The sequence below is a fragment of the Sparassis crispa genome, assembly GCF_003851025.1.
Source record: "Sparassis crispa DNA, contig_000017F, whole genome shotgun sequence".
NCBI lineage: Eukaryota > Fungi > Basidiomycota > Agaricomycetes > Polyporales > Sparassidaceae > Sparassis > Sparassis crispa.
Window position 1 is genome coordinate 1 of NW_020939764.1, and position 24448 is coordinate 24448.

Sequence of the window (24448 nt, forward strand, 5' to 3'; positions counted from 1 at the left end):
CGTTCGACATGATGGCAGGACAAAGCCATCCTGATTTTCTGGGTGCACCCTCCGCAAGATCTTACCGTGAACTTTTAGACATCGGGTACGTCCATTTTTAATGACGTCGGTAAAACTTGCTGAAAATCGGCGTATGCAGTTCTTTGTCCCGCCCGGTGCGTACAACTCTGATTCTGCTCCTTAGCTGGTGATGATTTTTGAAGCAGTATTTTCATGAAGATTCTAAGCAGGCCGACTCCACAGCTCTTCAGTATTCGCTTGGATCTTCATGTTACATCAACGAACTGGCTCCTGAGCTTCTTGCTACGACATTTTTACACGTCTTGGATCCCATGGCGGCTCCTCACTGGGAGCTCTTCATTTGGCCGTCCGCCACGTTGAAGTCTACTCGAAAGCTCATCAAACTAAAGCAGGTTTGCCGGTACTGGCGTGAGATTTGTGTTAACACTCCCTCGTTGTCCAACACAGTCCATGATTTCCGCGGTTCCAATTCCTCTATCATACAAGAAGTGATAAAATGCGGGACGATATCACTGAATGTGTGTGTTGATCGGTACTTTCCGAGTCCTGTTACTCTCCCATTGTTCAAATCCGGTGGCTGGCGCATCCATAATTTGCATCTGTACTTTCCCGAGGATCGCTCGTTTGCATTCCGCCTTACAGCTCAGCCCAATAATCATGGCTTGGCACACGAATCCTTGGAGCCACTTGAGCTTCAGCATATACATCTTTGTACGGATTTCCCGGCGTCTGCACTCGAACATTTTACAGTATCCTCATCCGCCATTGAAGGAGGACCTTTCTATCCGACTCTTTTCCAGGACCATGCTCCTCAGTTGAAAACGCTGGCATTACGATCTTCAACTTGGCTTCCTGCAAACATGTTCATCAGCCTCACACACCTGTATATCTGTCTTTCCTTCAAACGTATTCGACACGTACAACCGCTACGCAATTCAGTGTGGGTCCTGCCCAGGCTGCTTATATTCATGGCCGGTTGTCCAAATCTGGAAGTTGTTTCTCTGTGGAACATTTTTTCAGCGTGGACGGTGTTGGATGGTATTCCTTCTATCACCCTACGACGTCTCGAGCGACTCGAGATTGGTGGGGCACACCAAGATGTGATCAAGTGGCTTCTCAAGCACATCACAATCCCTGCAGATTTTGCGGCAGTCCGTATCTCTAATGTTGTCTGTACGAGTGGCGGCTCAGAGCTGAAGGTGCTGTTACCTCTTCTTCCGTCCATCGATCCGGGAACAATGCATGTCCGGCAGACATCTAACGGACTTTCCGTGTCCATTACCGATTCGTCTTCAAGCATTGGCGTTGAAACAGTCCGTTCAAATCCTGAAGCGGAAATATGGACACCAACGGTCTGGGCATTGTGGCACCTGGAGGGAGTGCAGGAGCTGTACCTCATAGGAACGCACGAGGTAGTGATAGAGTTCTTCGCAGGCATTTATGAGCTTCTGAAACAGCTGCCATTGCTCTCGACGCTCGTCTACCGTGACAGCGCGCCGCCGAATCTTCTGTTTGAGTATCTCTCTCCGCCAGTTAATACCACGCCCAATGGCCCCCCTTGTCCACACCTCAGCACGCTACGTATTTGCATTCCCGAAGGCACCACATTAGACTTCCCGAAGTTGGTTGCATTCACAGAGACGCGCGCTCGTGCTGGTCACCCTCTACATCGTGTCACTTTGGAGTTCGAGTCGCACGCATCGGATCTTCACGCAGAAGTTGAGGTACTGGGTACTTATGTGGAGTTCGTGGAACTGCGCGAGTATGATACGACTTCCGCGAGTATGTCGTTGCCAGTGCCAGCAACCTGCACTTTGACGTCGGACGCTACTGGCCAACTTTGGGGTACATAAGTCCCAGGTGTTTGTGGTGTTAGGTCCGTGCTTTCTGTTGGTTTTGTGCTGGATGCATTTACTCCGATTTTGTCAGTTCGTAATACTTAACCTCATGGGATGCTGGTTGCGCTAGTGGTGGTAGGTCTCAAATACAATGGCCGCCGCGGCGACGGCGGTAGCGGTAGCGGTATGGTGTCCAATATTGTAATATCTCGTGGTCTGTTGCACGGTCATAGTTTAAGCCAAGTTGTCTGTAGTTGTCTACGATAGTATGTGTGTGTGCCGTCTTTAGTGTTGAATATACGTATACTGTACTCACCGTGTACCATGCAGATTCTGCGGAGTTGATAAATTCGGATTACAGTCATGGTAAGATCAATTTCCGGGCGTCTCTCTAAGTTCGCTTCCCAGTCCGACCTCTCTGACCTGCAGTCATTTGCTCTCACTGTCAGAGTTACTCGGCAGGCTTTGCTGCTATCAAAATGTACAGACACGTTGCGTACAAAATTTGTTTCTGAATGAAGTGCGCATGTTATATTTTTCTCCGCTCTTGACCTTATTGCTGTAGCGACCAGGCGATGAGTCCGTTTTATAGCCATCTGTGTCAAAGGACCAACACTCGATTTATCTGGTTGCTGCGATCGTCGAGGAATTCCTGCTGATGCTTTGTTGGTCACTCGGAGCACACTGAACGTGAGGTGTCTTTTCAATCGTCTAGATAGCTCTGAGATCCTACTAGAGAGCGTGTTCTTGATCCCAATTAGAATGATGGGTATGCTGTGTTTTCCTGGCCGTCTTCCTCCTGGAGATCTACACGAGATGGCAAGGAACTCATGATCCCTACGATGGCACGAGAGTCGAGACCTGCGAGTGCGTGGACTCTCGTCTCTGGATCTATTTCTTCCATAATCATACTGACTTCCGCGATTCTGCTGCCACCACATATTTACAACGCTCTCGGAGTGCACCGCCACAGTTTTGCTCCACGCACCCGCTCCAAACCAATTTATGACGTCGCTACTAGAATCCGCCCTTTTTTGTCAAGGGGCTATGTACATATTTCGGAGTGCTCTCGAGTCTAGTGTTCCTGTGGAATCGTTTTTGCTCACACAGATTATGTGCCTTCCTCGATGTCGGATTATGTCGTCGATTGTCACGACTTTCCAGCTCATGCACTAGAGGAACTGTCGATCGACTCTTGTTGCGACTTTTTTTACCATGCAGAAACACCAATTCGCCCCATGCTCCTGGCGGAGTTACTCCGAAAATTAGGCTCTTACCCTATGCCGTACTACCTAACTTCCGGGAACGGGTCTTTGATGCGCACCTATAACTGGGAGGAATACCGAGGAGCCGTCAAGGTCGCCCTAAAGTCGAGCGGCGCTACAAGCCGTCGGAGCTAACATCATCCTTGACGGCTTCCCCGGAGCTGCAAAAAGCATTATTCCGATGCCTGCTGCTATCAATTCGGCAGGACGACCTGGATGCAGTGCTGTTGTGCTGGCTTACCTACAACGGTTCTCTATCCAGTTCATGTACAGCGCGCGAAGCTTTTATAGTCTTTGTTCCACATCACTCTATCTGCAGGGGCGGCAGCTATCTTTGTCTCTGGATGGGTCTCCGTTTGCTAATCCTCTGGCATATTGTTGCAGGTAGCCCCGCTCGATTACCCGATGACGACGAAGTTATCTGTGTCAGCTTTAGCGTTGGCCTTGGCAGACTCGCCTCGAGGCGTGCGTGTGGACGTGACAGTACTCAGCTCAGGGACTTATGGCCTGTTGGACACGGAGAGATTACGGACGTCCTCGTCACTGGCGACTATCAAGCTGTACATCAACGATTTGTGCGTGATAATGCAGACACAGGCTTCGGGTTAGTACTCACCTCGCTGCGGGCATCTTCGATACTCATGTATCATCGCCGCACAACTGAACCATCCTTGTCCGTTTTGAATCCGAGCGGTTGCAATAACCACTCCCTTTTGGCCTTTTTCGTCTCAATGCTAGGCGGAGCATCTGGACTAGCGGCGATTCCAGTCTCTCTCGAGAATCGCGTGGAGTGCACGGCCAAGAAGTTCGACTTCGTCGTACATTTTGCGCAGAATCCTGCACAGAGTGAAGGCACAGGTTCGTGCTGGACTATGACGCAGGGGCTCCCAGCTTTGGTGGTGTACGTTGACTTGCGTGCGCCAGTATGAGGGAATGGAGCCGAGGATCCAGAGGACCAACGCGCAAATACTGGCGATTCTTGTAGCAAGAGGTGATATATAGTCTGCGCTTATATGTGAGTTGGGAATACGCTATCGTGTCTGTCCTGGCGCGATTCACTTATTGCAACAGCATCATGCTTATATCCGCCGTTACTACTCAAATGATCTTGACGAGTCGATCTCATTCATAAATGGTGACACATATTTTATTCTTTTGTCTCATTTCTGACGATCTGTGCATTTTGCCCTTACCCTGGCTTATTCCAGGCTGAAAGGACTCTGTGTATCTGCGTTGCTTAAATTTCCTACGGCCAACTTTCTGATAAATCACCTCCAATGACGAGCTTCTCCTAGTGTGTGTTATCGCTCCATCCAATCTCTTCACCTTAATTCGCATCGTCCGCCGTACCCATGCCTTGACATGATTAGTGTGGTCAATATTAACTGGCACAGTGTGCAAGTACGAAACATTGTTGTATTCGGCATCATTCAACCCACCTTCCAGCACGCTCACATCGCCATGATCCCCCTACTACTGCTGCCTACGTCGATCGGCATACCGCGACGCGAGCATCTCTCCCGCCTCCTCCCTACTCTCGACGCTGCTCCGCGCATACGGGTCCATCGCCTCCCCGAGCGAGAATGCTCCGCGGGCAGCGCGATCCGTTCCCTGCTGCGCGTCCTGCAGCTCGGTGACGATAGGCCCGCCGTTGGAGGACGAGTCGACGAACTGGGAGCTGTCGTCCAACGTGATCTCATCTTTTTCTGGCCGACCGCGTTGCACTGCGTTAGACCAGGCGTTATGGGAGGAGCTGTAGCCACCGGACGATGTCGCTTAGGGGGGATGAGCTGGATATAACTAGTGTCGTTAGCAATGGGGCGCACTGTCTCCGGCAGGAGGATAGTTCTTCGTCCAGTAGTCCATCTCATTCCTGGCTGGCTGGGCTGCTGCAAATGTCAACACCAGCCGAGAAAATCGTGCGAACGGCGTGGGTCCGAACGTTAACTTACCAGAGTGCTCCAAGGAGCCGTAAAAACCGCTGCTAGAATTAGTGTCGTGGCTCATGTCGCGATCGTTCAGATGGTGCCAGCGATCAAAAGCGTGGTAGGAGTTAGAGGCTGAAATAAAGACGGGTAGTGGCGGGCCAATATCCGAGATGAAGATGACGTCAGGCGCAACCGACTGAAAGTGGTGGTCGAGTTCCCAATTCCGGTATCGATCCAAATGGATATTTCCAAGATTCACAGGCATTGTGCCGACAACAAAGCGGCGACACACCACGGCTCGACGACCACAGACCTCGGACCCACTTCACACAGGAAGCATTACCACTTTTATCCATTGGAAATAACCTGGCAAAAAGCATGGAAATCAATAATATATTTTCAGAGGAAAAACCTCGAGAAAAAAGTGAGAAAAGAACAAAACATTCTCACGGTTTTTCCCTTGGAAATAAGTTGCCTACCATATCAGGCAACTGGACATGCCAGGACATGCCAAAACCCGGACAAAACTACCATATTTGGCGACCAACTTATTTCCAGTGGAAAAACTGCGGAAATGCTTTGTTCTTTTACACGTTTTTTCCTCATGTTTTTCCCGCAGTATAACTTTGTTGATTTCCACGCATTTTTCCAAGTTATTTCCTCGGGAAAAAAGGAGTTATGCGTCCTGTGTCATCCTTCCAGAACCGTCGGTGCGAACACAACGTCGATTTCCTGGACAAATGGACAAGAGGTCACACGAGGAACATTCGCGATCTGGGAATCTGCAAAACAAGACACGTAAGATCTATTTCTACGGAAAGCGCTTGAGGTAGATTAGTTCAACTGGAGGTTGGGTGAGAAACCGCCGTCACACTCACCTGAGTGACGCGACGCCCACTGGGGGATCATGCGCTAGATGTGGGCCATGCATATCTGCCTCTCCTCTAGTGCTACTCCTTCAGCTTGACATAGAGATGGCAGCGAAACCAGTACTCGTCACCGAAGCGGAATATTCGGAGACGATCACAAACACAATAAAATTCCCAAGCACTGCCAAGACAAAGATATCCCGCTAAGACGGCTTTGTACGGAACGTTGTTCAGCTCTATCGTCTCGCATTTCACCGCCCTAGAGCTCACTTCTTCGCCTGGCCAGCTTGCTCCGCTCTGGTGAACGACTACCGAAGTATGCCCCAATACTGCTTGAGCAACAAGAGGCTACTGTTGGCAAGGCTCCAGAGGCGAATGTACAGCACGACCATCGGTTAGAGGTTGGGTTCACTACAGTGACTGATCGGACCGACGGAGGTAGATCTTGAGTGGACGACATGAAGGTCCGGCCGAGGCGCCGCCGCGCCATGTCCAATTCTGGGCGTTTTATCACCATAAACAGGCGGTTGCGGCGGGAGGCGGGGCCAGGTCAAGATCGGGCGGGCGGCTGAATAATGGAATATTACAATTCAGAATGGATCTGGTGCAGAAAAAACCATATATCCTTCGCCCCACCGAGATGTACGTCCTCAGCATTCCGTTCTGCTGTGTCACTCTTCCTCTGTTCCACTCTCGCCTTCGAGCTTTCAAAAGTACAACGTTCAACGTTCATCCCGCGCTGCAGGTTATAGACGAGTCCGCGTGCAAATCCTTATCGCAAGCCGTTTAGCAATACCAGAGGCACTAACACACCCGCAAGCCGCAAGCCATGCGATATTGTTTGCGTCCAATCGTTCCACGATGAGACCAGTCAAGCACAGACCTGCAGCGGGCGAGAAAGATAAGGCACCCGCACACCCGCCCCAGCGCAGTACCTTACGCTCCGTTGGCCTCATTGCCACCTGCACAACTGCTATGATTCTTAACGTGCGTTGAAACCTGATGATATTCCTCACGTATCCACTATCAGCCCTCGGGCCTCATTGCAGACTTTTAACGTGACCGCGCTCGCCATCGCACTGCCCACGATAGGACGCGACCTGAACATCCCCGAGTACAGGCTGCAGTGGATTATTTCTGCATACTCTCTCAGTTCCGTGCGTCCTGCTTCTCCATTTTCATTTTTCGGACACTGAAGCGGTTTTCAGGGCTGTCTTCTACTTTTCTTTGGCCGTCTCGCTGATTTGTACGGCCGCAAACTTGCCTTCCTCTTCGGCGCCGTCGTTCTCGGTCTGTTCGGCCTTGGGTGCGGGTTCGCCAAGAGTGGGTGCCCATGTATCACCGGGTATTTGTAAAATAGCACTGACATATTTCACCAGATGAGATCGCGCTTGACGTGCTCCGTGGGTTCCAGGGCATTGGTGCGGCAGCGTGTATCCCTGCATCGGTGCGTGTGTTATTATGCTGTGCCACGCAGCACGATTCTATTGACGTTCCTCCACCAGCTTGGAATGCTCGCGCACGCATTTCCGCCATCCCGCATGCGCTCAATCGCCTTCGCCACGTTCGGCGCCGGCGCGCCGGTCGGTGCTGCTATCGGGAGCACCATCGGCGGTGTTCTCACACAACTGACCGCGTACGTGTCCTTCCCAGTACAAGTAGCGGGTGGATGATTTGCTTACTGCGCTGTATCCGCGCAGGAAAACGTGGCGGTCGAATTTCTACTTCCTGACCGGTCTCTGTGCGCTTGTCTTCCTCGGCGGGCTACTCACGTTCGACAAGGACGAGCCGTCGACGGAGCCTGATCGGTGAGTCTGCCTCCTTGGCCCAGATGATGACGGTTTGCTTACATCATGGGTGCGTTATGTGCAGCCGGGTCGACTGGCTTGGCGCGTTCCTCGTCACCGCCGGCCTGGTCCTCATCCTCTTCATCCTTAGCGACGGTTCCATTGCCCCGCACGGCTGGAAAACAGACTGTACGTTTCCCCTCCACTTCAATTCGATAACCTTGCTTACCATGCACCCGCAGACATTATCGCGCTGATAGTCGTTGGCGTGCTCCTGCTTGTGCTGTACGTCGCATGGGAGTATTTCCTGGAACGCATGCTGGAGGAGCCACAGCGCAGGTGGTGGACGCCGCCGCCGCTGCTCAAAATCACACTACTGGGGCGCGCGGGCGGGAAGCTCGCGGTCATATTGAGCATCGCGTTCCTCGAGTGGTGCAGTTTCATGAGCTTCACGTTCTGGCTACAGGTGCGCGAAACTCCCTGTCCTCTGACCGTCAAAATGTGGTGTAGTGACTTTCTTGCGGACGACAGCTGTATTACCAGGATTACCTCGGGCTGACACCCATCCTGACCATGGTGCGCCTCCTGCCGATGTTCGTCACGGGCGTCATGTGCAACGTCGTCGTCGCGCTCTTCGTCGGACGCGTCCCCGTCGTCTACCTCATCGGTGTGTGCTCTCCCCTTATGCCGGCCATCCCAATGTCTGACTCTGCACCCCGAGCTGTCGGCACATTGATGACTGGCACAGGGAACCTGCTGCTTGCGCTGGTGAACCCCGCAGCGCCGTACTGGGCATTCGGGTTCCCGGCGGCGATCGTGAGCGTGTTCGGCGCGGATTTCGTGTTCCCGTCGGGCACGCTCTTCGTCGCGGCGGTGTGTCTCCCGCACGAGCAGAGTGTCGGCGGCGCGCTCTTCCAGACCCTCACGCAGCTCGGCTCGGCGTTCGGGCTCGCGATCACAACGATCGTGTACGACTCGATCCTGAAGAAGGCCGCTCGCGCGGACGGGGTGAGCGTGAATGTGCATGGGACGAACGCGCAGCTGTCGGCGTACAAGGACGCGTTCTGGGCTGCATGCGCGTTTGGGTTCTTTGGTGAGCCGTGTTCGGGCGGCGAGTGGTGTATTTTTTCGTGTATGCTGAATTTTTTTTTGATCGATGGTAGGTGCCATACTCGCGGTGGTCTTCCTCCGCAGGGCGGGCATCGTCGGGCATCGAGGTGGTACCCACACTGAAGTGGAGAGTCAGACGACCCTCCCTGGGGAGAAGGCGCAGGATGACGGCGGTTAGAGCCTCATCGTATTGTGGAGTGGTTGGTGCTGTTAGAGGTACTGTAAATACCTAATGGATTAGATGCGTGCGGTGCGCGCACGATGCCTTTGACGGGCCCAGGATCGTGCAGGCTATTTATTCTATAGGGATGTCCCTGGGTTGCGGTAGCCACGGCGTAGAGGTCATGGACGCATTGCATGCTCGGTCGACGTCGTGTTCTCGGAGATGGCACGGATATGGCTGTCTAATGTCCCTGTGCTCTTGCGACCGTCTCTATTCTGGTCTGCGAGGTGGAAGTACACGACCCTATGAAACTTTGGACTCGGATAGCCGAAATCACTTCCAGCTCACTATGCGTAATTGCTTGTACTTGCTATGCGAAGGAAGCACCATTTCATGAAAGGTATACCTCATTCCTCTCCGATGATATCCACACACATGGCTTTCTCATTCGTATACGCTAGAAACGAACCAAACAGGGTCCAACCGGGCCCGATCGAAGATAGACTCGACGAGGACGCATATTTAGGTCTAAGTTGCCAATAGTGAAGTCTTCGCGGGCTGGTTCAGCAAGGGGTTTCTGCCAGCTCTGCGCGTTGCACCGATGCTCATGGACACAACGCCGACGATTGTGAATGCGGACCCGGCCCTCGCGCCGCACGACCACGACACGGACTACGCGAGCTAGGCAACAAGCGTACCACCACCGTCGGGGCGGAGGTAGCGCACATGAACCTAGCGGGGGCGGCGTAGATGCTCATGCGCGTATCGAAGAGCAGGTTGCTCCGGGCGGGCGGGGTACAAGGGGCGTTTGCGAGGATCACGGTGCATAAATAGGGTAACCAGAGCTGAAATGCATGTGAATATTGTCCATTCGGCAAAGGCCGACTTAGCTGAAGATCTAGGACGAGATGAGGAGACGTTACTCAGGCGCTTCGGCTACATCCGACGATATGTGGCTGCCTCGGCTAGTCGAACTTCCCTCTACGTAAACGCAGTGAATATTTGTTATGCAAACCGGGACATTCTAAGTTGCTGCTGCAAAGTACACACTCCTGCGGCCTGAGGGACACCTGAAATGGAACTGCAGATAGACAGAATTGCAAAAGTACGATCTCTTCAGTGCACAGGTCGTATCTCACGGAGTGCAACTCCTAATCTTCCTCGGTCAGTTACCTCGCTTCACTGCGGTGTTTTGACGAGGCTGATGCATAAGTGTAGTCAGGACTATGATGGATGGAGTGGAGCCTTCCAGAAATGTGTTCCTATATGACCCAAGGGGCTACATCGTCTCCGGTGAGTGTAACAATTCGGCTTCTCATCAAGCTGTGTAACGGCGAGAGGCTAGGCTTTTGGCAGTACGGCATTGTTGAGTGGAAAACGTTCTACAATTGGTTGCATACCATCGTTGTCTCTATTGAGGCTTGGGCGATATTTGCGCGGGACGACTCGGCAGCTTCACCAGGGCCGCAAGGGGGGCCTATAGCTGCAGACGATACTATTGTTGCCCCGGGGACATACGTTCTGCTTTCTTCAGGTTTGCAAACTTATCTTGCTCATCGGATTCGTCGGTAAAACTGTTTTTGCTCAGACGCCAATCCTGTTGAGGTCGGTTTGACTGTACAAACGCCTCGTCTGCGACATCCTACCATTCCCAACACTGCTGCTATAGTGTGTAAAGCAGTAGAGCTCTGCAACGTTAATTGATCCCTTTCACAGACGGAACATTATCGCCGACGTGTTCGAGAACGCGACCCTTGTTGTTTAATTTCCAGGCTGCGTGTTTCCGCAGGAGACTACAGTCGGCATAAAGAAGCTCACATATTTCCGTGCGCCCATATCGATGATGTACGCCGAGCTCTTCTAATTCAGTATCTCTGGAGCTGATCTAGCCCATAGTGGATCAAACAGGGCTTCCCTGGTTACATTACAGACCCTGCTCCTCCCTCGCAAGTCGGCGGACCAACGAAGATCGATTCGATCCAGAATATAATTCTTCTGCGCGGCGATTTACACGACGCTTGGGACAATTACATGTTTGGTGTGAACCCCGATGTGCGCCTGTGTTGCCCCCTCCACGTTCTCAGCGGAGCTCTGATTATCTAGTTTCATAGGCTGGTTACATCGTCATTCCTTTCGTTTCTGGCTATGACGATATTGCCGGAAAGGTTCTCAAGCTTGATCACATCGTCGATCCGGACCTGCGACCGTTGGATGAATTATTTCGCGACCATTTTCTACAAGGTATTCTGAAACACATGAAGGGGGCCGGTGAACCTACTTGGGACTATGAAGATGCACTAGGTGGTGGTGTCATGGATCTTTCAAGGCAGGACATTTGGGGCGGAGAGCAGGGTAAAGCACGTCTCGAGTTTGAATTCAGCCATAGGTTACACTCTCTTCTAGTTAAGCAAGAGGCTGGGATCACTGAGGGCCAGGCAGTTTAATTAGAAAGTTCGTTACCTCTCTTTTTGTATGCTGCCGGCCTTAACTGCTCTTTCGGGCGAGCATCGCCAGCTGATCGATGACAGTCAGATCAGTATTGGTTCTGTGTAGGATGTTCTTCATTTCCTCAATGGTTTGCACGGTGCATGCCGCCAGGACCTCCAAAGCGGACCCGCCAGAGTGCCAGAGGACGCCGTGGTACGACGTGAGCTTTCTCTCTATGCGTGCCGCATTCCTTCGCAGATATATTCCGTGCGGATGCATATGACCATTACTGGCTGAGCACTGAACACTGTCCAGCACTTCGTGGAGCGATGTAACAGGATTAAGAAACGCAAGGTAGAGCCTTGCGTTAAGATTCGATCACGTCGCCGCGATATGCTCATCTATTCTGAAGTTGCACTGCAGGCACTGTAGAGGTTCAGGCGCGTGTTGTGTATGTATGCGACTGCAGTGTCTACTCAAAAGTATCTTAATAGAGTCAGCGTCTGGGCTCTTCCGAGCCACGCGCTTACGCGGGGCAGCAACCTCCAGATTACGGGTGCGGGTACGAGATACTCAACCATAACCCACGACATGAAGGCACCAAAGACGAGGGGGCACAGAATGTAATATGCCGAAGGGCTACAGATACACATCGCCGTCATGCAGCATCTTGCACCATCACCTCTCGCAAAACGCGCACCGCACTCCCCAACACAACTTACAGCGAGGGAAACGACAGCCTTCTCGACCACTCCCTGCGCCACCGCGCGTGCGGCTTCCCCTCCGCCCTTATCCCCCGCGCCGCCACCGAGTGCGTACGCGCGTCCGAGCGCTCGACGACGCCAAGGAACGGCGGCGGGCCACGCGGGGGCAGCACACCCCTTGGCATGTTTGGGCTTGTGTAACTCCAAGACGCATTCTCAATATCTAACATTTCCTCAGGATAATCGACCGCCGAGGACCCGCTCCAGAGTGCGCACACAGAGAGAGCTCCAGCGGCCGAGCCCGCACCGGCCTCATAACGACGTGCACTACCGCCGTGATCCTCAACGTCGAAACGTCGAGGCCTGGCTCGGTGAGTCAATTAGCCTAGTCGTGGGAGGGAATAAGTAACTGTGGTGCTTTCAGGACAGCCAGGCTCTCTCCACCGAACTCACCGTGCACCACTCTGACCGCCGGGCTCGGTTTCCTCTCGCAATGAGTGACGACCGTCGTCGAACCGCTTCGCCAACGAGTCAGCGCTTCGGCACTCCGTCACGCACCCCTCGCAAAGCCTGAGTGGCACTAGCAATGATGGAATGTATACACCGCATCTCCCGTACGCGCGTTCAGGTTTCTGTCCGCGCTCTTGCTGCGTGCATCTACAACCTCCACAGTGCCAGCTCGTCGGCCATCTGCCCCGGGTCTCAGACCCGCCGTAGGGCCGTACGTTCCGCAACTTCGACCCGCACGGATGCACTGGCATGTACGCTCGATTCTCAGCCGCGTCTACAGACGCGACAGCCGTCTTCGCGGGTATTCGCCGACAACCACTGGCAGCAGCCTTTCGCGGGGCTCTATTCAGTGAGGGGCTCTCTACGAACTCAAGAGGCGAGCGATCCGATCTCGCGCAGTCCCGCGAATAGGGAGCGTTCTTATGGATTGTGAGGGGGTCGTCAACCGAATCCGCCAGGCCAGGATCGGGTCCGTCGCGCGTGCCAACCCGCCGTACACCGGCCGTATCTTCAAAGTGCGTCGTCGCGTACGCCTCACAGAGATACCAAATCCGACTTGGCCCGTTCCGGCGCCCCAGGAGGCGGGCCCAGCGCGCAGCTTGGCGCGATAACCACCCGCCACCATCAAGATCCTCCAAAAGATACATTCCCGTGCCCATCGCACCGCGCGCGAGGTGGGGAGCAGCAAGTAACAATACAATACAATCCACATCCAAGAACCCCCCAACCGCGCACAACACAACACAACACAGCGGCGGCGCGTCCGCTCACCACGCCGGCCAGAACCGGTGCGTCGTCTCCCCACACACCGCCGGCCACGGCGCACCCCGCAGCTCTCCCACGCAGATCTCGACCCCCTCCACCGCGTCCAGTCCGAGTGCGCCGGCGCCGGCGAGCTCGACGACGCACTTGACGAGCGGCCGCGCGCGCGCGAACGCGGCGACGCGCGCGACGTGCGGGTGCGGACGGGGGGTGGCGAGGCGGACGTGCAGGGTCGTGAGGTGCGGGCAGGGCGGGGGACCGGCGGCGGTGGTGGTGGGGCCGGGAAGGAGGCACCGGAGGATATGCGGGAGGAGGCCTCCCGCCGCGTCTGCGTCCGCGTCCGCGTCTGTGCATCCGGGAGCGTGCGTACTAGCGCTAGCGCCTTCTGTGTCTGTCCCGTTATTCCACGGGGCGGCCTCCGTGCCCGTGCCCGCGTCCACGTCCGAGCAATGAAGAGCGCCCGCCTCCGCGCGATCGCCAGCGTCCGCACCATCCCCCGCATCCTCGCCCTCGCCGCCAGCGTCCACACGGCACACCACCACCGCCAGCGCGCCCAACGTCCCAAACAGCCGCGGAAAGTCGACGAGGGCATGCACGCGCCCCTCAACATGGAGCTCCACGATCCCGCACAGCGGCACGCGCGCCGCGAGCGCAGGCAGCAGGACTTGCGGGGCGTGCGGGGGGGCGTCGATGCGGAACGCGGCCGCGTCGGCGTCGGCGGCGGCGAGCGTGCGCGGGGTGAGCTTGAGCGTGCGCAGGGCGGCGGGGCGCGGGAGGGCGGGGAGGACGGCGGCGGGGGCGTCGAGCGCGAAGAGGCGGAGGGCGGCGGAGGGCGGGGGCGCGAGGTGGCGCAGGAGCCAGGCGGCGAGCGCGGCGGTGCAGTCGCCGATGGCGAGGCGGCGGAGGCGCGGGAGGGGCACGGCGGGGTCGTCGTCGTCGGCGGGGGGGAGGTCGTGGCGGAGGCGGACGAGGAGGGCCTCCTCGAGCGCGGGGCAGTTGGCGAGGAGGGTGCGGAGGGCGGGGAGGGTCCAGCTGGCGCGGGGGAGGTGGGGGCGCGGGGGGTGGGCGGCGAGGAGGAGGCGGGTGAGGGCGGGGAAGGGGTTCTTGGGGAGCCAGAAGGAGGACTGGAGGGCGAGGGCGCGGAGGCGGGGGGCGTCGCCGCGGAAGAGCTCGACGAGGTAGGGCCGGTCGGAGATGGGGTCGGACTGGAGGGTGAGGCGCTGGAGGGCGGGGGCGGGGAAGTCGGTGTAGATGCGCGGGTCGAGCGGGGACGCGATGCAGAGCTCGGCGAGGCGCGCGCCGTCGGAGCGGCACAGCTCGAGCATGAACGGGTTCAGCGCCTGCGTGAAGATGCTCACCGCCAGCGGCGCGTGCGTCGCCCAGGGCCCGTGTGCGTCGTCCGGCGTCGCCGACGCGCGTCCGAGGCTGATCTGGCGCCAGCGGCGGCAGACGTGCGAGACCCCCTTGAGCCCGCGCGTCGAGCGCAGCGCGGGGGACGCCCAGATGTAGAGATCGCCCTCGGGCGTGACGGGCTCGAGGAGCTCCTGGAAGACGAAGCGGAGGATCTCGGGCGGGAGGCGGTTGACCGGGCGCAGCGCGTTGAACTGGTGGCGCACGCTCAGGATCGCCCCCCGCAGCGTCTCCTCGATGCGATCTAGCTGGCGCGATGTCAGCGTGTGCCCGCTCTCTGCCGCCGTGACTTACGGAATCCGTCCTGCAAGGGGGTGAGGCAGTCGAAGAGCGCGAGGAGAGGGAGGTACGCACCCAGTGTGTTGCGGATCGGCGTGCAGCTTGGCGACGAAGGACTCGGCGGCGAGCAGGGCAGCGCGGGCGGGCGTGAGGTCCATCGCGGATACTGCTCGAGCACGACTAGCGGATGGTAGTGGTTCAGAGCATCCCCTACGGACAGACGCCTTCATTAACGAGTCGGACGAGTTGCACGGGTTAAAGACTACCTGACTCACACGCAGTGACGCGATTACGCCGTGATGCAAACACGCGCAGCCCTATCTTTAGCGTAACAGACTCGCCTCACGCTTTCGCCGCTGCAGATCCTCCGCCAGTCGAAAAGCTTGGCCGTGGTCTCTTCCTCCGTTGGACGAGACATGGCCCGACGTCGACGTGTGTCCTCCAAGAGGCTGTGTGTACAGCGTAGAGCTGGAGGTGGTCATCGAGACCGCCCGCTGTGGGAGCTGTTTCACTTTGAGCTGGCAGCGATCGTCGTCTGCGCGTGGCGTCGACGTCATCCCGTACCTTTCGTCCACCGTTACGTAACCCTCCTCTGAGACCGCGCGTCGTCTAGGTCCGCCCTCGCAAGCTGATCCGAGTCTGCCGCTCTCTATCGCTCGTGCACTCTTTGCTATTTCGTCCATATCGCCGCAGACGTCAGCGATCTTTTCCGGTCGTCCTGATGAACATACAGTAAAACGACCTCGAGCAGAAGCGCTACCCCTACCCATCAATTACACCAATACAGAACGCGTTATTCCCGCCGTGTTGTGCACACCGACGGCCCCAGCCCGCGCGCGCATGGGTAGTGGGTCGCCTGCGCGCACAGAAGATTATAGACCCCTTGCGGAAACGCGTACGCGCAAAGGACCGCTGCGTTCTGTGTTACGCAACCGTACGATCTCAACCCCCGGGTGATGCGAGTGCGTTGTTCGTTCCGGAGACGTTGCAGGACAGTGACTCATCCTGGCGGGCACCTGCTGCCCGTACTCGAGGGAGGCAACGGCCGTCATCCTCCCCTCGACGAGCTGCTTCTCGGCGCTCCGAACGGGGGGCGTGTAGCGATACCAAATGCCTCAGCTGGGTTCGGAGACGTCGGATACCCGGGAGAACGAGCATATATACGCGAACCTGTCGGGTGCGGCACGCCAATGCTCCCAGGTGTCCGCGCAGCCACGCAGGTCTGAACGCCAGTGCTCTGCTTGTAAGCTCGGGCCTTCGCTCGGTTTGGTGCAGCTGGTCATCGTGCGCGGCGTGCACCCGCGAATCTCGCCAGCCAGCTCGTCCGGATTCTCCATCTCTCGTCCGACTCTTCTTGAACACCCTAGTTTGGTGGGCCGCGCCCGGAACAACCTCCTCCTGCAGCAGCACCCGATCTTCTCGAACGAGACGCGCGTTTTCTATGCGAGTATATCCCCCGCCGCCGTACCTGAAGGCCGAAAAGCTTGACATCCGCATCATGCTCCGACCCGCTGGGCCCAGGCGCTCTCCCAAGTGAGTGTGTATGAGCGTATGCCCCGCGTGCCCCGGCCTTATTGTTAGCGTTAACGTGCGTCGGCCGCCCACGCTTCGGCGGACGTCGTCCGTGTACGGCGAGGCGTCGGTCAGACGTGTCAGGATCGATGAAGGCGCTGAGCGCTACGCCGCGAGGACGAATAGGACGTCCGAAAGACGAGTCTTCCCCCCCCCTCCCTTCTTCTCTTCTTACTGCGGGTGCATCGTCTGTCTTGTTGCTCCGAGAAGTGGGACGTACCGGTATCCTTCCCTTCGTACGCGGGACGGTGAACGGCGCCCCTCCCCTCTCGTTCGAATCCTCCCGCTGAGTCTCCCGAAGGAGACCCATCTCCCACTAGGAGCGACACGCGGTAAAAATGGCTTGGAGATTATCTCTGCCGACCGATCACTCGAGACACCGGCGGCGAACACAGGAAGCCTCCCCACGGCCTCTCATTCCTCAAGGGTGACGTCGTCTTTTTTGGTGGAAGTTCACCTCCCCCCGACTGTCGGACTGGCGCGACGACACGCACTATTTTGTGTGCGTTGCAGCCTCGCGTGGTTCGACAGCGTGCTGGGCGCTAAATCGCGTATGGAAAGATGGGAGCAGCGCGGCGCCGCGCCGCGGGGACAGCCACTCAAACCGATACCGACAACGCGCGATCCTCGCGGTCGCCGTCCGTCTCCGCCAAGGCTATACCGGCGGGTGAGCAATGTGCATTTTTGGTATCACTGCGATCTCCCGACACGTATGTTCGTCATCTTCTTCAGATGTCCTCGGAGGGTAGGAGGGGCATTTTCGTTCTGGTGCATCGCCGTTCGCGGCCAACACCGGTTTTTTCTAGAATACTCGTCATCAGGCCTCGTGAACTCACGGACAGTTCTGCGATACAGGAACGGGGTCCGACGGTGGCGAACAGAACCACAAAGTACTTACTAAGAACCCACAGCAGAAACTCGGAAACGCACCACGATGACAGACTCTTCCATTCAGCCTGTTTTGATGGATACGACCATGGAGGAAGGTAGAGGTGACGGCAGTTCAAACGTTCACACGTTGGGTACGTCGTGCTCTTGAAAGCGGCCTTTTGAGACTTTTGCTGATCCCCTGTACATGCAGCGCGTCGTCCCTTCCGCTAGTAGCACGTGCCACTCTGACGCTGCTGCTCTATCGATACTGGTGCGCCCTTCAGACAGCGTCGCCGTGTACGTCTCAAAGAGGCAGCCAAAATATTGGGCGAAAATAGACGTGTGGTCAGTGACCTGGCCCCCCGAAGTTCTTGGTATGATTCTTCTGCATGCCATCCAGGAACATGATTTGGCCGCCACCTGCCACATCGATATCGGAGACCGCACTCGAGAACCCGAAGAATGTCTGCCGGTACCGGTGCGCGCGGTCTGCCTCGCTACGGCCGCTTTGCGCAACACCATCTATGATCGTTCTGAACGCGAGACATCTGGCGTGGAAGCCGTGGCGAAATGTGGGACACCGCCGCTGAGCGTCTGTGTCGACCGAGACAGTTGAAAGTCCTGCGACGATGAGATTGTCGCAGACGTGTGAAGCTCGCGGGTAGCGGAACCTTGCATCTTTGCTCGTCTAGCTGACCTCTTTAGACGACTCTTCGTCGCGATGCTTGAAACATCGCACGCACTTCCAAGCTCCTGCGCTCGAACGCCTGACGATCGCCGAGGGTGCTTTTGACGGCGGGTTCTTTACGCCGACGCTTTTCCAGGGCCACGTGCCACGCCTGGAGACGCTATCGCTGTGGTCCTCGGCCTGACCGCCTGCCAACCGCCTCACCAGTCTCACGCATCTCTGTATCTCGGCCTCCGTGCCACTGCGTTCTCGTGTATCGTTGAATCGCAATTTCAGATGGGCGATGCCTGACCTGCTCTCGTTCATCTCTAGATGCCCAAACTCGGAGGACCCCTGTTCCTCTCGGACAAAAGTATACTTGGATCGGCCGCTGCCAGGCGACCGATACTTCCACCGTGACCTCGCCGCGCCTCGAGCGACTCGCGGTCTACAGCCCCGTCCCCCGCGCGTGCCGCTTGGCTTCTTCAGCAATAATATCATATGTCCCGCGGATTCGGATCCCTCAACGCCTCCTGCGGTCGGGGTGTTTACCTCCCGCGCTGCGTCCGCTCGACGCGCGGACATCGCGCAGATTCGCGAGGCTTTCCGCGGGCTCTCCGTCTCTCCGTCTCTCTCTCTCTCTCTCGCAAGTGGGTCTTTCTGCGGTCGGTGTCGAGATTTTCTTCTGCTGGCCTGGGTGGAGAAACGCTGGAATTGGAGATGAGCTGGATGCCGCGGCCAATCGTGTGGGCGTTGTGGCCGGCGTGCGCGCGCTGTATGTGGTAGGAATGGACCCCCTGCTGTTGACGGAATGCTTTGTGGATATCCCTGCCCTGCCGAGGCAGCTCTCTGCGCCGCTCGTGACGCTCGTCTACAGCGATATCGGGCCGCGCGGCAAGCTGTTGGAGTACCTCTCCCAGACACTGTGCGGCCTGCCCTGCCCGCGCCTGGAGACGCTCCATATCTACACGCCCGAAGACACCCCGGTGGATATCGTGAAGCTCGCCAAGTTCGCGGAGGCGCGTGCGCGCGCTGGGTACAAACTGCGCAGGCTCATCTTGGAGTTTCAACAGAGGTCCCGGACGGTTCTGCGCGCCAGTGTCGGAAGGCTGGGCGCTCATGTGGAGATCGTGGAGCTGCGCGAGAACGGCGGAGCGGGCCCGCGGGCGCCATGGCCGGTGGTGTGCACGGAGGCAACGCACGAGTTGTTCTGGGCGGCTTGGTAGGGCACGCGTGCGCACGCCTTTCCTTTCCCTTTCCCTTTCCCTTTCTCTATCTTTTATTTTATACTGTGTAGCGTCGCTTTATATTGGTCTTGAAATCTAGTGCTCCTGGTGGCGGTGCGTCAGTGAACGCCGGGCCAGGATATAGTATCAACTTTGACGTGCAAACTACTCCGACGCACACGCTTCGTTTGATGCCCTTGAATACTCTGTTGAGGTATTGTCGATGAGAGCCGATATGAATATCGAGGCGCAAGCGCTTCGTGGTCACTAGTCACGACTTGTGACTTATCGCGAATAGGTACAACCAAGACGACAACTCCAAGTCTAAACTAACCGTCGACGACTTCAAAGACCACCGCATCTCGGCGTGCGATGGATCTGACCCCGGCAAGGGCTGCACTCCGCAATGCAGAAGGATTTCTTGCAAGGCTCCAAACAGATCCGCGAATTACCAGGTCAGTCAGTCGCTTCCGGGATCTTCACGCTGACTCATACGTTTTCTCCAGTCTAGACGCTGTGAGCACTGTGCGAGTATTAAGCCATCTCACCCTGTATTGACTTTCGAAAAGCTGCAATGTGTCGAGCGCACTCTAAATGCTGCGATTATAAGCGTCCGGGACCAGTACAATTCCTCACGTCCGGTCAACTGTCTGCCACCGGAGATCCTTCGATATATCTTTCGTCAAGTCCTCGACCCGGTCAAAATGGGTGATGGCATGTTCATGTGGCCCTCTGCGCTGAGATCGACGAAGGGTCTCCAAGAATTATCGTTTGTCTGTCATCTTTGGCGGCAGATCACTCTAGACGATTGCTTCCTGTGGAGCCATATACACATCGGTCAGCTTTATGGCCCCACGACGGATATGTTTCTGCAACGTTCCGCTCGAGTGCCGCTCAAGGTGTGCAGTCTCGCACAAGGCAGACGCCCATTCGTGGAGACACTTTCCCGCGTCGAACGTACCAGAATCGAAGAGCTGTGTATCAGTTCTCCCTCGAATCCTCATTTTTATACCAGCTTCGCCGCTCCAGCTCTACGACGGCTGACTTTGCAATCCACCGTTGATGCCGACGTGCCATATCTAGTCGAACTTTTCCGGGGCGCGATCCCGCAATTGTGCGCAATGTCACTGCATGCCGCAGTTTGGCTTCCGAGCAACTGTTTCCCGCGGCTCACACGGCTTTACCTCTCTTCCAAGCTCAAACCAGTGGCACCACATGCACATTGGACGCTCTCCGCCCTGTCTGCATTTTTGTCCAATTGCCCCGTCTTGGAGGCACTCATCTTTGGAAATATCAATCCTACTTTGGCAGCGGGTGATGAAGCGCTTCCCGTCGTAAACCTGCATCGACTCAGAAGTCTCAGCATCAACTCGTCGGCCACGGCCGTCATTCAGTGGCTCCTCGTTCACCTCCTTATACCAGTGGATGCATCCATCGGGTTTCGTCCCCGCCGGGAGGCCAACGACACTGTTTTGGACATCCTTCTTTCCTTGCCTCGGCTGAAGGATATGCGGACGATGCATCTGCGAGCTACCGTGTTCGATCCTGACAAAATTCACATAATCACTTCCGTCTCCAATTCGTCGTCTAGTACCTGCCTCGAGAGCACGATCCAAGATTATACAAAAAATGTTCAGGATGAGGAATCCACATCGCGCGTGCAGACCAACCCCGCCGCTATCGGCCAGTTTTCTGGGATCACACACCTTCACGTTGCAGACGGTGGATGGGTTCAGAAATTCGTCAACTTCCCGGCGCTGTTCATGATACTGCCGTACCTGTCGTTCCTCGAGTACGAGAAGGGCGATAACGACCTCCTTCCGCTCCTACTCAAGGGTCTCCTTCCTCCCGACGATCATTCCGTCGCTGCGCCAATACCCTGCAAGTCCCTCACGATCTTGAAAGTCTCTATGGGAGACATCTCAGCGATGTTTGAGAGCATCGTTGAGTTCGCAAATAATCGTCATCGAATCGGATATCCTCTGGCCAAATGCATTGTGCTCAATCCCGCGATCGAGCTTGATGATATGAGAATACTGAAACAGTATGTCGAGACGGTTGAAGTCCGTTTCTCTTGCCCGTTGTGGTAGCGCGTCGGGTCTACCACTTATACTTACCGGTTATATCGCCGCTAGGGCACGTCCATTGTATACTAATCTGACGTATCGGTGAGTAAGTTTCTGTGTTAGCTTCCGCTTCTAATAGTTATAGTTACGGAGACGATGGAATCATTGATGCATCAAGGTGTACTGTATCCTGTATTCCCCTTGTACTGACATTTTCTTTATCGCGAATTTTAGAGTGCGGCAAATGTTCCCAATCTGCAGCTCTTTCTGCACGTCCTCTGCAGCTGGCAGTCCTGCTGGAGTCGAGGTTTTAGATCAGTTGTTAGGCGCCTTTCCGTGCTGGCCTCTCGACTCGGCGGCATGCCTCCAGGACAATTCGCTATCTGTATTCTTCACGGTTGTACGTTGGTGTGTCATCGTCAAATCCTTGCCATTCAAATCATGTAAAGCTTGAGGGATTTCTCGCGCTAAGCGCCTTCGCGGACGTGAGATCATGTTCGAGCATGGAGCTAGGGTGTCCCAGAAACAATTGCAGCCATGCTACAGTTTTCTCGGGCACCAGTGCCTTTAGTCACATGCCCTAATGATGGTTCAATGCTCCCCAGTCTTCCTCGAAAGCTCAATGAAGACGTGATGAGCGCGGTGTGGGTACCTTCCGCGCCAGCAGTGGCCGAGTGAATTGATCTGCAGTCAATGGTGTCATGTCCAGCAACCAGGCATGAGGAACTCACTTGCGGAGAGTAGTAGGATACAATATATGCTTCCGGTGAATTATCTTGTCGCACGGAATTTGTGACAATTAGAGTGGAAATGGACTCATCTAGGCGAACACTACACTTTCCATTCCTGGAAATTCGTCGTTCTTTTCGGCAACAATGATTTCCGTTTCGGAAGACAATAGCACTCGCATCTTAAAACCACGCCGTTGAGGATCTCCCCATGACCAGCTGCGAAGAAACGATGGACTGGCAATTGTCAGATACTTCTCTTGCAGAGCCTTTCAGTGAACTCGACGCTAGGTGAGTTTAAAATCTATGCGAATCTGCGCTGACCACTGACGTGCCCTACAGTATTGAATCAGTGAGTCTCCTGTTGATTTGGAGTACAGTATTTGACGCTCGCCACAGCTGCGCCCTTGGCTTGCAGATCCTTTCCCAACACAAAGTCTGGTCGATTTACCATGTTATATCAACAGATTTGCTCCCGAGCTACTCGCATTGACATTCCAACATGTCTTGGGTCCGGTGGAGACGCAGGCGAGGGAAATGTTTTTTTGGCCGTCTGCTGTCATAACAAGCCAAAGAGAGCTCCGGAACCTCACCCAGGTCTGCCGTTATTGGTATCAAGTCTGCCATGATACACCCTTGCTTTGGAACACCATTTACGATACCCGCAATGTCGAATGCTCCATGGCATCTTTGTTGGCAGGCTACCCACAAGTACCGCTCAATGTGTATATCGGTCGATTCGTTCCCAGCGAAAGGATGATGGACTTATTGCGATCGGACAGCTGGCGCATCCAGAATCTTAACATTTGCTTCCCAACCACTGACTCGGCCGCTGATCAGAATGCAGCACGGCGTATGATCCGGCGACTCCCTGAGGAGATAATGCATGCTCTTACCCAACCGGGATTCCCAAAGTTAAAATGGCTAGAACTGCAGCACATCGCGCACTGCACGAATTTCGAAGCACCTGCACTCAAGCACTTGACCATCTTCTCACCTCTCATACGCGTCAAATCCAAGTATCCATTATTGTTCCGTGGCCATGCTCCGCAGCTGCGGACGCTCACATTGCGCGTTGCAACATGGCTCCCGCTGAACAGATTCCCCAGCCTCACGCATCTGCACATCTCTTGCACACCGAGGCGACTCTCCCCCGCCGAGGAAAACCGGGCAACCAAGTGGGAAGTCCCGGAACTTTTCTCTTTTATGTCGCGCTGTCCGAACCTCGAGGACGTCGTTCTCTGGGGCATACCCGAGTTTCACACGATCCACGAGGAAGTCCCTGTGCTTCACATGCGTCGTCTCAAGCGGCTAGTTTTGGGCGGCATGACTGAGTTGCTGATCGAATGGATATTCCACCACATCACGATGCCTGCGACTTCCGCGGCGTGTCGTCTCGCCGGCGTTCTCTGCGCGCCCGAAGAGCTCGAAGCAGTAATCGTATACACTCCCCCGCTAGCTCTGCGGACGATTCACATCCAGAGGAAATACATGACCACAGCGATCACCTTTTGCTTGGCAGACGAGTCCTCCGGGATCCGCATTGAAACGCGCCTTCCCCGTATTTCGACGCAGAGGAGCGAGGAATGGGGTTGGTCGAGTGCGATATGGGGGCTCTGTCGCCTGAGAGAAGTGCGGGAGCTGTACCTCGAGGGCTTGACCCCGCTGCTACTGAAGCACTTCACGAGCATGCCCGCACTGATGACGATGCTCCCCGCGCTCACCACGCTCGTCTGCTCCGACGGTGTTCGGCCGGAGCTCCTGCTCCAGTACCTCGCGGCGCGTGATGGCGCAAATGACGGGCCATGCTCCCCGAATCTCAGAACGATGCATCTCTGCATCCCGGACGACACGGATATGGAATGCCTCAACCCCCTCGTCGCGTTCGCAGAGACGCGTTTGCGGATGGGACACCCACTGCGGAGAGTGGTAATAGAAGTCAGCCGGCCAACGATGGAGGTGGAGTCATGGATTCCCCAGGAAGGGCGCATAGACGAGGCGCTGAGCCCTTATGTCGAATCCGTCGAGCTGCGCATGTACGAGGGGCGGAATCCGCGACCGCGCTGGCCGAATGTGTGCGCAGAGATGCCGCATGCGGAATGGCCACCTTGGCCCTAGGTTGTCCTACTCTCCCTTTAAGTTTAATTGCAAGCGATGTACCTTCACGCCTTGATACGAAATCCTGTAATCCCGCTTCATGCATGATCGTGTACTTGTGCTGTGCAACATAATCTGTATCTGCTACT

General features: G+C 55.9%; 10 protein-coding genes across 10 annotated transcripts; 8 read left to right on the forward strand and 2 right to left on the reverse strand.

Moving 5' to 3' along the window:
• Nucleotides 1-8: 8 nt before the first annotated feature.
• Nucleotides 9-1874, forward strand: SCP_1800010 (hypothetical protein; the record flags this gene model as incomplete). The annotated part of the gene is made up of 3 exons (XM_027765091.1): nucleotides 9-85; nucleotides 140-155; nucleotides 207-1874. 3 exons carry the CDS (start codon nucleotides 9-11, stop codon nucleotides 1872-1874), a joined length of 1761 nt encoding a protein of 586 aa, XP_027620892.1.
• Nucleotides 1875-4597: 2723 nt separating this feature from the next.
• Nucleotides 4598-5317, reverse strand: SCP_1800020 (hypothetical protein; the record flags this gene model as incomplete). Its single annotated transcript, XM_027765092.1, has 3 exons — nucleotides 4598-4899; nucleotides 4951-5010; nucleotides 5077-5317. 3 exons carry the CDS (start codon nucleotides 5315-5317, stop codon nucleotides 4598-4600), a joined length of 603 nt encoding a protein of 200 aa, XP_027620893.1.
• A 1465-nt stretch (nucleotides 5318-6782) lies between these two features.
• On the forward strand, nucleotides 6783-8996 carry SCP_1800030 (efflux transporter; the record flags this gene model as incomplete). Its single annotated transcript, XM_027765093.1, has 11 exons — nucleotides 6783-6908; nucleotides 6971-7078; nucleotides 7130-7244; nucleotides 7301-7368; nucleotides 7427-7557; nucleotides 7622-7729; nucleotides 7794-7897; nucleotides 7951-8174; nucleotides 8240-8375; nucleotides 8430-8801; nucleotides 8872-8996. The coding sequence occupies 11 exons, from the start codon at nucleotides 6783-6785 to the stop codon at nucleotides 8994-8996; spliced, it is 1617 nt and encodes a 538-aa protein (XP_027620894.1).
• A 1211-nt stretch (nucleotides 8997-10207) lies between these two features.
• On the forward strand, nucleotides 10208-11425 carry SCP_1800040 (hypothetical protein; the record flags this gene model as incomplete). The annotated part of the gene is made up of 6 exons (XM_027765094.1): nucleotides 10208-10274; nucleotides 10327-10515; nucleotides 10570-10649; nucleotides 10698-10826; nucleotides 10878-11033; nucleotides 11093-11425. The coding sequence occupies 6 exons, from the start codon at nucleotides 10208-10210 to the stop codon at nucleotides 11423-11425; spliced, it is 954 nt and encodes a 317-aa protein (XP_027620895.1).
• Nucleotides 11426-12068: 643 nt separating this feature from the next.
• On the forward strand, nucleotides 12069-12580 carry SCP_1800050 (hypothetical protein; the record flags this gene model as incomplete). The annotated part of the gene is made up of 2 exons (XM_027765095.1): nucleotides 12069-12483; nucleotides 12537-12580. 2 exons carry the CDS (start codon nucleotides 12069-12071, stop codon nucleotides 12578-12580), a joined length of 459 nt encoding a protein of 152 aa, XP_027620896.1.
• An 809-nt stretch (nucleotides 12581-13389) lies between these two features.
• Nucleotides 13390-15231, reverse strand: SCP_1800060 (hypothetical protein; the record flags this gene model as incomplete). The annotated part of the gene is made up of 3 exons (XM_027765096.1): nucleotides 13390-15042; nucleotides 15089-15098; nucleotides 15149-15231. The coding sequence occupies 3 exons, from the start codon at nucleotides 15229-15231 to the stop codon at nucleotides 13390-13392; spliced, it is 1746 nt and encodes a 581-aa protein (XP_027620897.1).
• A 952-nt stretch (nucleotides 15232-16183) lies between these two features.
• On the forward strand, nucleotides 16184-16561 carry SCP_1800070 (hypothetical protein; the record flags this gene model as incomplete). The annotated part of the gene is made up of 1 exon (XM_027765097.1): nucleotides 16184-16561. One exon carries the CDS (start codon nucleotides 16184-16186, stop codon nucleotides 16559-16561), a length of 378 nt encoding a protein of 125 aa, XP_027620898.1.
• Nucleotides 16562-18970: 2409 nt separating this feature from the next.
• On the forward strand, nucleotides 18971-19408 carry SCP_1800080 (hypothetical protein; the record flags this gene model as incomplete). Its single annotated transcript, XM_027765098.1, has 1 exon — nucleotides 18971-19408. The coding sequence occupies one exon, from the start codon at nucleotides 18971-18973 to the stop codon at nucleotides 19406-19408; it is 438 nt and encodes a 145-aa protein (XP_027620899.1).
• A 372-nt stretch (nucleotides 19409-19780) lies between these two features.
• On the forward strand, nucleotides 19781-21498 carry SCP_1800090 (hypothetical protein; the record flags this gene model as incomplete). Its single annotated transcript, XM_027765099.1, has 3 exons — nucleotides 19781-19863; nucleotides 19915-19924; nucleotides 19978-21498. 3 exons carry the CDS (start codon nucleotides 19781-19783, stop codon nucleotides 21496-21498), a joined length of 1614 nt encoding a protein of 537 aa, XP_027620900.1.
• A 936-nt stretch (nucleotides 21499-22434) lies between these two features.
• On the forward strand, nucleotides 22435-24320 carry SCP_1800100 (hypothetical protein; the record flags this gene model as incomplete). Its single annotated transcript, XM_027765100.1, has 3 exons — nucleotides 22435-22493; nucleotides 22545-22554; nucleotides 22602-24320. The coding sequence occupies 3 exons, from the start codon at nucleotides 22435-22437 to the stop codon at nucleotides 24318-24320; spliced, it is 1788 nt and encodes a 595-aa protein (XP_027620901.1).
• Nucleotides 24321-24448: the final 128 nt, after the last annotated feature.